Source organism: Solanum pennellii, chromosome 11 (genome assembly GCF_001406875.1).
Source record: "Solanum pennellii chromosome 11, SPENNV200".
Taxonomy (NCBI): domain Eukaryota; kingdom Viridiplantae; phylum Streptophyta; class Magnoliopsida; order Solanales; family Solanaceae; genus Solanum; species Solanum pennellii.
Genome location: NC_028647.1, coordinates 62,111,974 through 62,125,537, shown reverse-complemented (window position 1 = coordinate 62,125,537; position 13,564 = coordinate 62,111,974). Strand labels below are relative to the sequence as shown.

The 13,564-nt window shown below is 29.1% G+C and overlaps 1 protein-coding gene across 2 annotated transcripts in view; it reads right to left on the bottom strand.

Moving 5' to 3' along the window:
* Positions 1-10,124: 10,124 nt before the first annotated feature.
* Positions 10,125-13,564, bottom strand: part of LOC107003360 — a 15,938-nt gene continuing 12,498 nt past the window's right edge. Inside the window, exons 5-7 of one of the 2 annotated variants that reach the window (XM_015201679.2) lie at positions 12,270-12,341; positions 10,550-10,728; positions 10,125-10,456 (exon numbers count right to left, since the gene is read on the bottom strand). In XM_015201679.2, coding sequence (XP_015057165.1) covers positions 10,333-10,456; positions 10,550-10,728; positions 12,270-12,341 — 375 coding nt within the window. In that variant the 3' untranslated portion in view covers positions 10,125-10,332. The remainder of the gene's footprint in view (positions 10,457-10,549; positions 10,729-12,269; positions 12,342-13,564) is intronic. The other variant, XM_015201680.2, reaches the window with a different exon arrangement.

Here is a 13,564-nt window from a genome sequence, read left to right as displayed (position 1 = left end):
TTTCCCAGATGGTTATATATATAATATATATATTTTTTTATTTTTTATTTTATTTTTTTATATTTTAATACGTTATCTTACTTCAATAATAGCGTATTTAATATAATATTTATATCAAATGAGTTTTACGAATAAAGTACTTAGTTAGATCTCTTAATAAACGTTGTGTTCTATTTTTATATATCGATATTCACATTATTATGTAATGTGAAATTAATATTTATAATGTTTGAAATTCTATATATGTTACTTTGAATAATAAATAAATATGATATAATAAAATATAAATTGCTTAAACTGATAAAGTATATAATTAAAAATAAATTAAAATTTATTTATCATGTGAGTTATTATTATTTTTTAATTTTGTTATTCCGGTTCTTTATTCCTCTTGCGTTAGTTGAGGAAAAGTTTAATTTTATGAAATTTAATTAGATTATACTCTAAGAAAATTTTATATTATTTTTCAATTACATTGGGATCGTAGATATTCTTATTATCTCTAGAAATTTATTCCTTTATTCCTTTGGATTAGTAGACATTATAATAAATTTAATTTTGTAACTTTTTTAAACAATTAATAAAAGTAATATATAGTTGAAAACAACTAGACTTCTTGTTTGCTCGAGTAGAAATATACATATTTTTTTCGTTTCTCTCTTCGATAAAATAGAGATTTGTAAATTGTAACATTATGTTTTTGTATTTAATTTTGTTTTCGTGTCTAGAGAGTTATATTAATATTTTTTTAGTAATGTTATTTATTATGTTTATTTTTTGTATGCTTATTAAGAAATTAATTATTTTTATTTATTCTAAAATCTCGTTCTTCCATGAAAACAATTACTAATATTTATATGATCAAGATATGAATTACGTATCTTACATCTTTTGTGGTGTAATTTTTTTTACACCTTATTAACGCGGAATATTTGATAATCGAAATATTCTTGTGGTAAATTGAGTAACGTGGTAAAGATGAATGTTACGGGATATATTTGTAGAATATTGTTGAAAAATAATGCAATTTAATTAGGACATTAGATTAAAAAAAAATGCTATCCATCGAGCATAATAATAATTAAAGTTTAAATTTTTTTTGGTTGCTCCAGAGAGAAATATTGTATTATTGTTCCACTAAATTGTCATATTGCATGAGCTGTTTCTTTATTAGGGAATATATAAATATAATTATAGTAATTTTTTATTTATAAAACAACTCAAATGTGGAAATATTGAGCTTGACAAGTGACAACCATGAAATTTATAATTATATTTCACAAATTTATATTAAGAAGAAGACAATCAAAATGCTTTGTTTGTTTAAGTTACCCTCTTATATTACATTAAAAAAAAAAATACCAACCAAAATTTACAAAATGAAAAAGAAAAAAGAGAATCACAACTAGATAGTAAATGATAGTAAAATAATACTTAACACACAGGAGAAGAACAAATAATAAACATATAGATCGAATAATAGTCCAATTCACTAGTAATATTGAAGAAAATATCACGAAAAAGGTCGTTTGAATATCTTTATTTAACTTGTAAGTTATATAACTAAAGAATAATTTCTTTGTATTTCTCAAGAATGTTTTTGTAACGCTAGAGAGGACTCTTCTACATATTAATTATGATATTTATATCACTTTTAAGTTGTTGATCTTTTTTCCCCCCTTCATGTATGTGATAAATTTTAGTAATCAATTTTTCTAGTAAGAATATACCCTTCATTATAAATTTGTTGGCATAATACATAATTGTATCCTTTAACTTAGCTTCGAATCATATTTATGCCCTTTAACTTTGAGTTTGCACAAGTAAACACTTAAACTTGTATAAAGTTGAACAAATAAACACACGTGTTTTACATGTCATTTTTTATCCTACGTAGTGTCCTACGTTTATTGTGTCATCTAGGATTCATGTGTTTATTTACTTAAAAGTTGAACAGTTAAAGTGTCTGTTTGTGCATTATGAAAGTTGGAGGTCAAAGTTAAAATTTGAAATCAAGTTTAAAATCTAATATATGTATTTGTTCTGATTTTTGGTCATTCTATTCTAGAATATTAATCATTTGACTCATCTTGAGTTTAATAACGTTATTCTCTTTGAATACAGGATTTATGAATATTTCCATGAAATTATTGTACTTCAAACTCTTTTAGGAGACTTGCAAACTTTTATGAAAAAATATTTACTCAAACATGTTTATCTCTCTCTTTGTAATTTTATGAATATAACTAAATCTCTGTCATTTGTTATTATTGGCTTAAGCAAATTAAAAGAAAGGATCTTTTGGCTTGTGCTTGAACTAAATCCCTTTTAGAGTTTTTTTTAAAGAAAAATATTAATTAATTAATTAATTAACATATGAAAGATGTGACTAAATGGTTTCTTCTTCTTGTTGCTAACTAGTATATATGGTTCACTTTTATTTAGTCCCATTGTGGGGACAACCCTCCATGCTAAGGAAGTTAAACTTTGATCCAAATAATGGTCAATTCAAAGGTCAAAAAAGTTTACTATAATATAATTATTATTCCATATTAGTAGCTCAAACCAAAAAATTAAAAAAATAATAAAGAACTTCTCTTTTACATATTGTACTTTAAAGTGTTTTCAACCCAAAGTTCAAATTTTGTAGTTCTTGTTGTATGACTACTTAGCTTTTTAACAAAACTAAGTGCTCAATTATTTGCATGTTTTAACTTTTTTCAAGCTACTTTATTTGGCTTTTTCTCAAAGAAAAAACAAAATAAATTAATAGCCACAAATCTCTATATACTTTTTTTCTACATTATCTTACATTACTTTTGCAATTGTGGGATTATGTCCTTCAAGAAATAGTAGGATTTAAATGCTATTTACTATTGTGCCCTTTGATAGCTTTGCAAAATTTGGGATCAAGATTCTTGGTGATCAATATAGGTGACAAATGGACGGATTGAATTGAATTTGAGTTATATATCAGTTCAAATTTTGATTAAATCAAATTGATAAATAGACGAATCAATAATTAATCCAAATTTTAATGGATTTGAACATATTATGACTTCATAGGCTAGTTTTCTACTTCTTGTGACTACTATGTCCTTAGTAGCTTTGCGAGATTTATAATTTCTAATTAAAACCAAATGCTCTTTCTTTTCTTGAGTTACTTTTGCTTTGTGCTTTACAAAATTAGGGCTCTCTTTTTGAAGAGGACTACCCACTCAACTTAATTTTTGAATTTCTTTGAAAAGTTCCATTGAATTCGAAATTATGTAGATTTTATTTGTGTTGATCTAAAAAAAATAGTAAATAATTTTGATACGAAACTGAAATACAAGATTAAAAAAATTAACTAGAAGTTAACCTTATTCAAGATTTATGTTATATCTGATGTCACTTAACAATCTACCAACAAAAGAAAGTGGTGAATTTTATGAAAATTTGAAGGGGAAATTTTACTCAAATAAAAGTTTGGGAGCCAAAGTGTCAATGAGAATAACTCTTTTGATGACACAAAATTTGTTTCATATTATATTATATACTTTTTGGGGAAAAAAAGAAGCTAATGTATGGTGACAAAAAGTATTTTTCAAAAATAAAAAATACAATTAAATGAAGCTATATATATATATATATATATATATAGGGTGATAACACTCAAATCAACTTACATTATTAAGTTTACTTGTAGATGTTTTCAATATTATTAGGCCAAACTACTTCAACCCTTGCTAATTGCTATATGAGAGATTAATTAGTCAAACTTTTTTTTTACGACGAGGGAAATCTGCAGTCGCTATCCTTTTGGGTGCGCACAGGGTAAAACCACGCTCCTATGCAATAGCTCGCAAACTACATAGCAGAGGTAACCTCCACTAAGCAAGTCTGATGCGACGAACTCGACCCAGAAGGCAAATCCCTTGCTTTCGCTGGCAAGGGATTTCGAAAATCTCCAACACGAAAGTCCCAAGCTCAAACCACTGGACTACCGCGAAGGGTGATTAGTCAAACTTCTCTTCCAAAGGAAAGTAAATAAAACAAATAAAAAGAGAAAAAGATAGAAGAAGTTGCCTTCTAGAATTCAAAATTCTATATATCAACAATATAATAAATTGTCAGTATATCTTAACCTATTATAATAAATTAATATTTGTTTTAAGTTAGATAAATAATAAAAAAAATCAATATTAAAATAAAAGTTTTAATAATTATCTTTTAAATGACTTAATATCATATAATTTTTATATCGTTGATCCATATAACTTATAAGCTAAATTCTAATTTACGACGACTTTACATTTTCAATACGCAACTGCATAGTTTGTTTCTTACTTTAAAAACAAATCTAATAGGTGAAAAGATTTAAGTCACGTATGTGATGACATAATTGAGATAGGTCAACATATATTCTAAGTACAATGATAGAAGTGACTTAAAAATAGCAGAGTCGGAATTTAAAATTTTATTTTTTTAAAAAATAAATGAGTTGTAGTAAAATTTATATTTCTACATATTAATAGTAATTTTTTAAAAATAAATAAACTTTAAATATAGAGTTTAGATCTAAATTCGACGGTAACTTAAGCTTTGACTACTCTTCCCAAGGTAAGATATAATCAAAATGTTATAAAGTAGAAAAGATTTGATCAAGTAATATTTAATGGTCTTATAAATTTATATCTGTATTATATAATAATTTATGATTGAGACCCATTTAAATTATATACTCATTTTAATAATAAAAATAACAAAGTCGTCAACTATTTTTTAAAAAAAACTATTAAATAAAGCAATTAAGTGTACCCTAGATAATATTCTCAAGAAAAAAATAAGATTGATGGGAATATGTGGACTTCCCGACTTTTTTATCCGCCAAACCTCGTACTTGAATTGAATTTTTAAAATTATACTAATTTTAAAGAATTTGACATTTTTGAAGAATCTGAGTAAATATAATTTCATAATTATTTGAAAACCTCCAAATAAGTTTTTTTAAAAAATTTGTTATCATGTTCTTTAGTTGAATTATTATGTAGAACCGAATGATTTTTGTAAGTTTGATATTTTTTTTTGGATAGTACTTTAGAATTTGGAGAAAGCATGTGTAAAATTAATCCGGAAGAAGTTTGGTGGGTAAAAAGTTGGAAGTCCGCATATTCCTGTCAATCTTAATTTTTTTTCTTGAAAATATTAGCTTGCGTACACTTAATAATTTTATTTGATAGTTTTAAAAAATAAAAATAGTTGACAACTTTATTGTTTTTATTATTATAATGAATATATAATTTCTATGGATCTCAATCATAAATTATTATATAGTACACATGACATGAATCTTTAAGGCCATTGAATATTACTTGACCTAATTATACTTGGGATCTTTATCCGTAATAAACACTGCCTTTGATTCATATTAATTGCTTTTTTTTGGTACATGCAAATTTAAATATCATACAAATAATACTAATTTACCCCTAGGAATATTCTTTTTTTTTGAAATTTTGCACACTTGTTTATACTTTCAACAAAAATAATTAGTCTTTCGGGATGATTTAATTTTTTTGAAGGGTGATCATCCACATAAATAACTCGTGATCAATCTCGTTTTAATGCCTTTTGAGTTGTGTATATTGCATAGATTTTGCCTAGTGTGATTAGTTATACGCTATTACACAATGGAAGGTTATCCAGTGCACACAAAATGAAGGATAGAGACTGTGACAGAAGTTGCAGCGATTACGGATTATTTCGAGGTTCCAAAAAATAAAATAAAATAAAATAAAAACAATTACTTGTAATGGTAAAATGAGAAAAATTAAATTAATTCTATTTTAATTTTGTAATCAACAAATAATTTGAAACAACTATTTATGGTAGTGTGAACAATTAATATGAGACAAAGAGAATACACTTTTTGTCTTCAGATTATCTTAAGTTTGAGACCCGAGTATAAAATCACCTCTGAAGATGTACGCTTTACCTTTTAAAATTAAATTTTCTAATAAAAATCAAATTAATTTGGCTTGATTTAATACAAAATTACCTTTGATAATGCATACTTTACCTCCCAAATTAAAATATTTCCACATAAATTCTAATTAATTCAATTTTAATACGAATACTAAAAACTAAATACCAAAAAGGAATAGGAATTTTCACTCAAGTCTTGTATTGTCTTATACTCTTTTAGGGGTGAAAGAAACAAAAAGAAAATTTGGAAGATAGCATAAGGGTTAATGAGAGACATAGGACAATTGAAGATACAATAAGAAATGACAAAAAAGGGACATTAGAATAATTGAGAAAGAACTATACTACCTAACAAATAATATAGTGATTGGAACTATACTATAAAATTTTAAAAGAAGAAGGTCCCAATTTATTTTTGAAAATTTTCAGTGTTCTCCGTTTATAACTTTGTTGTTACATATTTTATTTTGAATTTATACAAAAATGTGTCATTCATCATAAATTTATTTATTTTAAAAATTTTCTGTGTTCTCCGTTAATAACTTTGTTGATACATATTTTATTTTGAATTTATACGAAAATGTGTCATTCATCAGAAATTTATTTATTCTGAAATAAAGAGAGTATGAGTTAATGTTATGTAGTTCGTTTATTAGGTTATGTACTAATTTAATCCGTAAAAAAGTTAGGAGTTCATGATATATTTAACAAACAACCCTTTTTGATATGTATATGTATTTTTGATAAAAAATTTTTTTTTTTGCAGAATTTGCTTTTGCTTGTTGACTTTCAAAAAATACCCTTTAAGCTTTGGACTAAAAGCTAGTTCATTCGGTGAGCTTCTTATCTTCCACGGTTAAGGTAAAAGGTTCAAATTGTTAGGATTTTACCCTTCAAAGTGAAATCGTTCGATAAAAAATTAAATTAATCGAACCTCAAAATAGAAAGAATGAATTTTTTTTTAAAAAAAAGAATGGTGTTGTTCTGTCTTGACTTTTCAAGTTGGAGAAAAATGACAAATGTTTCAAAAAAATGTCTCTGAATGACTTGATAAGTCCCATTAATGTTGCATGTTTGTTCAACAAGGACACCCTCTTTGAATGAAAGAAAGAGACGTAGCAACGGAATCAGAATTTTTAATTTATGAATTTTGAATTACATTTTATAAAAAGGTACTAAATTCTGAATAAATTATTTGTACAAATTTCATAACAAAAATATTCGGTTTGAGATAAAACTATTAAATTTTACTAACTTATAATTATAACGACGACTCCGCCCTTTGTATATATGTACTGAATCTGAAGATTTTAATCGTATATAGGAAGCTTCCTATAGAATTTCAAGAAGACAGAGTCCAAAAACTTTACATCAAATAAATTGGACAATGAAAATTACAATTGAAATTGACCAATTAAATAGCTGCCAAAAAAAGGTCTTTTTGGATATAAGGCTATATAGAAAACCAAAAATTCCAAAAAACAAGTTGGATTTTTGGCTAAAATAACAATTGTGTTTGTTCTCTTTTCGTTTCAATTTATACAAAATCGTGTTTGACTAGGCATGCTTTAGTTATCACATTATTTGTTATTATCACGATTCCTTTTTCATGTTTTAGTATTTAAATTGTTTTCTTTCTTTCTTTCTTTTATATGTTCAATGATGCTTTACCTGAGCTAGATCTTTCGAAAACAATTTTTCTACTTTCATGAAGTAGAAGTAAGGTCTGTATACACCCGATTCTCTTAAACTCCACGTATGAGATTTCACTAATATTTTGTTTGTTTAACCAGACAGAGTAACATTTATAATTTGACTTAATGTTTTTGACAAAGTCCAAAACCCTACGTATTTATTTAATCCCTTCGTTAGACATGGAAATTGGAATTGAAGGAAAAGAAAGAGTTCACCTAATAGGGACAAATATAGCATTATCTATATTATTTTTTTAAAATAGATATAACATTATAGCTACGGGTTCAATTGAGAATTTATAATTCTTAATGTAAGCATAAATTTATAAGTAAAAATTTAATAAAATTATAACAAATAAATGTTATGAATCTATAACATAAATATATAACAAAATTCAATATAATTTTTAAAAAAATTTCGAACTCATAAAGTTCAAATCTTGAATTCGGCTCGGTATACATAGATTCTAAGAAAAAAAATTTCAAATCAAATTAAAGGTAACCTTTTATAATAAATAATATACAACTGTACGAGTATGAGATATTACGTAATAGGAACACGTTAAATGAGTATATGACCATATTATAGCTGGTGAAATACTATTAATAATATATATGTATAATGAAATTAATTAATTGAAAATCCAAATGTTATTTTAGGTTTGTAGATAGGTAAAACTAAACAAGTTATAAATTTCTATTATAGATTTAATCATTTTAACTTTTTATATTTGATTTTCATTAGGGAAAATCCTGATTCGTCAGTCATTTTAGAAATTAACTGTAAGTTTAGCTCAAAATTTATCCTAAAAATAATTGTTATTTTAGAAAATATAAGATTAAAATTGACAATTATTTTCAATTATATGTTTAACTTAATAAATAAACTACTCTATTATTATATTTTAATGAGAGATAATAAACTATATATTTGGTAGGTGTGTAGCAACAGGGTTGGTAGATTACTTTGATTGTTAAAAAACTTAGTTAGGTGAAAGTTAGATGTAATGATACATCAGTTATCATCCTTATTTTGTTTTCTCAAATAATTATTTTTTTTTCGTTTTCTTTTTGACATAATTTAGGTCAACAAATTAAGAAGTTGAAGTTTGATCTGTCTAGAACCTATAGGACTAGAAATTACTTTTAGTATGTTGTGGTTTTCATGTAACACAGGTGAGTCTTTTAGTAGATTCTTGAATCAATAGTCTATCGAAAATAATTTCTCTATCCTCATACGATAGGAGTAAGGGGACACACACCACCTCCCCAGAAGCTACTTTTTGTGGGATTATACTGATCATGTTGTTTAGATGAGTCTCTCTATCTTCACAAAATATGCAATTCAAGTCTTCAATTGTTCCTACGATACGATTCATGTCGGTGGTCCGGGGCTGGGAAAAGCTTTAAGGGTTGGTTGGTTGGTTTGGTAGGGTGTCAAAAAATAATAATGTTAAAGACAATATATTAGCAATGCTTGTACTAATTATGCAAACATTATTTCTATATGCATGATTTGATTTGGTGTATTAAAAATAGCATGCATTTGCATAATTTTTTTTAAATATATTTATTTTATAAATATACCCTCCACAAATATGGTGGAAAAGATGTAAAAAAAAAAAAAGTTTTGAGGGACAACTGGGTCTTTAACCATGCTAATGCATGCATTAAATCCCCATACATATTTCATGTATTAGTAACACTCCTCACTACACAATAGAGTGTGTATACATAAGCATGAAAAAGTGTACCAAACAAAGCACTACTAATACACGGGCCAAAGCTAATGCATGCATTATTTTTACTAATACACTCTGTCAAGCGACACCGGAAGAGTTATCAATCAAGACTACAGACACAGTCATATAGTGTATTTGCCAGGGAAATATGAGTGGTGAACTTTCCTCGGAACAATTACGACCGCAATCCAAGGGGTATAACGTAGACAGCCTATCTCAAAAAGATTTTATAAGATTTTATAGAGAGAATCAACTGGAGCTTATTCAGGAGATTTTTCTTACCTGAGAGTCTTATCAAACTCTCTGTTATTGCTGGCACGAACATGTAATAGTGACTGAAACAGCATGATGCAATTATAAGTGTCTCATTTAGTTAAGGGATTTAGGACTAAGCATGTTGAGGAAGTGTGAATTCATCTTAGTCTCAGTATGTCGTGTATACCTCTGGCAAGGCAATTTACTGGCTAATTCCACGGTTGAACCTGTAACCAACTTTATCGTTGATCCAACACTTACTATGGGTCAAGTATTTATGCTCCCCAGTTTTATCATGATCAGAGACCACCAGTAGTCTCATCCAATAAAACCAACCAGAGTCGATGAACTAAAGCTAATGGAGGAGAAATATTTAACATCCTTCTATAAGAAAATGCAAAAAATTAATATATGATTTTTCATGGAATCCATTATTGCTAGTCCTATGCTATCCTGAAGAGAGTGCTTACAAACATCTATCTTTCATGGCTCACAGCCAATTCAGTTCAAGGAACTTGTCCAGAATCACCAAAAATGTATATAATTTAAGGAAAAATACAGCAATTCCGGAAACAGAACAAGGTACAGAAGAAGCAGAAATATGAAACATTTATGAGGATTGTAGGAACCTGAATCCACTTAACAAAGAGCTCCAAAAGCCGTTTTGAGTTTTGTTACTTCGATTCCTCATCCAGCAGAAAAGAAGTACAGGAGAGAAGTGATGACAGCTCTTCTTCTGTTGCCAATCCAGAACCTTGCCATCGTATTCTACCAAATTTGTCAACCAAGAACATGTACCTGTAAATTTCATACAGAATGGAAAACACTTGTAACTCAATTCTTCTGCTTAGGCAATAAGGAAAACCGAGAATTAATGTTAGCACTTCATACCCAGTCAGAAGGTTCAGTATTTTAAGCTCTTTCCGGAAATAGTAATGGTCTCCAAATGAATAAACAATCTGTTTATGCACGACATCCTTGCTTTCATGAGGATTAGATTTCCTCATCATCCGAAGTAGCAGTTTCTTCACAGGACTGAGTGTCAAAACCCACGAATCTATCAAGGAGATCTGCAAACAATTTAATGATTCATATACTCAAGGTCTACTCATTATGACAACCAGAAACACAGACATCACTGCTTCTTACATGCATATATTCCTTTTTAAAAAGGGCATTTACAGAGTTTATCCAAACCACTTCTTTTTCTGTTCAAGAAGTGTGAAGTATCCCCCCCAAAGTTTGTCATAGAGAAATTATAAGCATGCTGTAGAAGAGCTGCATCATCAAAGAAACCTCTTTCTTCAGCATAGCACATCTGCCTTGTATATCTACTGGAACTTGCTTCTCTAGATTCCAATCATCTTTTATCAGTTCATATGGATATGAGGTTGTGGAAGACACAAATTAGAGTAGTAGAGCGTGGTCTCATTTATCCTTCCACACTAGTAGCCATAGCATTACTCCTTTAGTTTCTTGTTCCTCTATTTCTGTTACTATCTATCGCTTCTTGTACTTCGATTACCATATATTTAGTTGTAGTTACTACGGGTCAAGTATTTATGCTCCCCAGTTTTATCATGATCAGAGACCACCAGTAGTCTCATCCAATAAAACCAACCAGAGTCGATGAACTAAAGCAAATGGAAGAGAAATATTTAACGTCCTTCTATAAGAAAATGCAAAAAATTAAAACCCTGAGGGGTAGTTCGGCTGGTAAAGGCCTGAGAACAAAGTCCTTCAGGTCGCCCCAGCAGGGCCACTGGAGGCATTACAACCGGCTGCGTCTCCAGGTCCCCGTGGAACTAACCATGGTGCACCCGCCTTGAAACAGCGGGACCGGTGGGTACAGCTAGTCGGGTTCGCAAAGCTATATCCGGAAACCACGGCCAAAAAAAAAAAAGTTGTAGTTACTATTCCGAATGCTTTGTCATGTTTTCTAAAGTGGGTAGCGCGGCTTCTTCATTTCAGTCATTTCCTTTCCGGAGTTGCTTTGAACTGTTCTTCCTCAAGCCGAAGGTCTATCGGGCTCTCTACCTCCAAGGTGTAGTAAGGTCTGCGTACACCTACCCCCTGCCTAAACCCCACTCACTTTGTTGGATTACACTGGGTATATAGTTGCTATATTTGTTGCAACTTCAACAGTTAACGAATTTCCAGAAGAATGCATAGCAGTTAGAAACACGTTTCTTTATGTAATGTCACTACACTTCATGACAATGTCGTAATTTTGAGAATGTCACTGTTACACAAAAGAACCATAGCTTTGAGAGTGAAATTAAGAGTCATTTATCCAATTAATATCAACTCTAAGAACATCCCAAACCCACATAAAGAAAAAGAATTATTTGAAATTCAAATCCTCTGAAGTATTAAATCCTCGTCGAATCCCCAACAATCAAAAAGTAAAGTAAGTGAGGAAGGGTATAGTATGAGAGACATTTTAAATAAGAGGAAAGTCCAAAAAGCACAAGAGCCAAAAAGCACAAGAGACTTGAGTCTTCGGGCTATGGTTATCTACAGTTGTATAAAGACCTAAAACAGGTCCGATATGTAAGAGACACGCATGAAGAAGTGACATTCTTTCATCTAAGAAATAGTGCTGAGATACCTCATAGAGCTGAACCCTTTTGGAATCTTTGAATGCATCCAGAAATGGCTTGCTCCAAGAATCTATCATTGCCTGCCACAAGTGGTCAAATTTTCAATAATATAACGGGAAAAAAGGAAGATATACTGTAATAGTTGTTGTTTATACACCAAGTGTTAAATCAACCTGCAGTATCTTAAGATAAGCATGTGACGAGATAGTTTTTAACTATTTTAAGCCCTCAGCTGCTGTATCACAAACTTCTATTCCTCAAATTCTGAGCACTAACTTCATATATATTAAATATTGAAGTAAAGCATACGCAGAGGCGTATCTAGGATTTAAGGATGGGTGCACTATTACGAAAAAATGCATCTAAGATATAAATTTAATTGATTTGACCTTTACATTCTTAACTCTGAACTGTTAAATTTTAAAAATTATAGGTCCAATAAATATAATACTAGTTTTAAATTTTAATATACACATTTGATTTAATTATAAAAAAAATTTACACTGTTGTTTTGTTTAGGAATTTTCAATTTAACACACTAAAATAATTTGAAAGATTAAATCAAAAAGAAAAAGAAAAAATTATTGGAACGCCATAAGTGTTTCCGAAAAACCACTTGGAGGAGTGTAACTAAAAAAATAAGATAAATATGAGATTTAAATTTCTAACATAGGTTCACACTTCTACATTTAAATATTTTTTGGAAAATATAACACTATTATATATGATCTACTGTAACGACCTGTTTAGTCGTTTTGAGCAGCAGATTTTATTTCTGGAAAAACTGGCTGAGACGACGGATCCCACGACGGACCGTCATGGGGGTCTCGTTCCAAAACACTTAGAATTCTGAAAATTGGGTACTGAAATCGACTCTCTGAACTTCGCGACGAAATGGCAGGACGGACCGTCGCAGGCATGACGGGCCGTCACAGAACTTTTACTAAAATCAAGTCTCTGAGCTTTGTGACGGACCTGCAGGACGGACCGTCACAGTCGTGACGGACCGTCACAGGCTCCGTAAGCTCACTCGGGTCGGAAATTCTGTTAAGTTTTTAAAGGGGCGTTTTGGACTTTTCATGCTTATAATTATAAAGTTAATGGATTAATATTAATAATTCAATTACTTGGGGGTTAAAGGAGACAACCTTAAAATAAAAAGTGGGTTATTTTATTCATCTTTTATACTTAATTATATACTAATTAGGGTAAAAGAAAGAGGGTTTTGGAATAAGAAAAATAGAAAGAACAAGAGAGGGAGAACGATCGAGAGAAGAGGGAAACGAAGAGGATAGCAAAGATT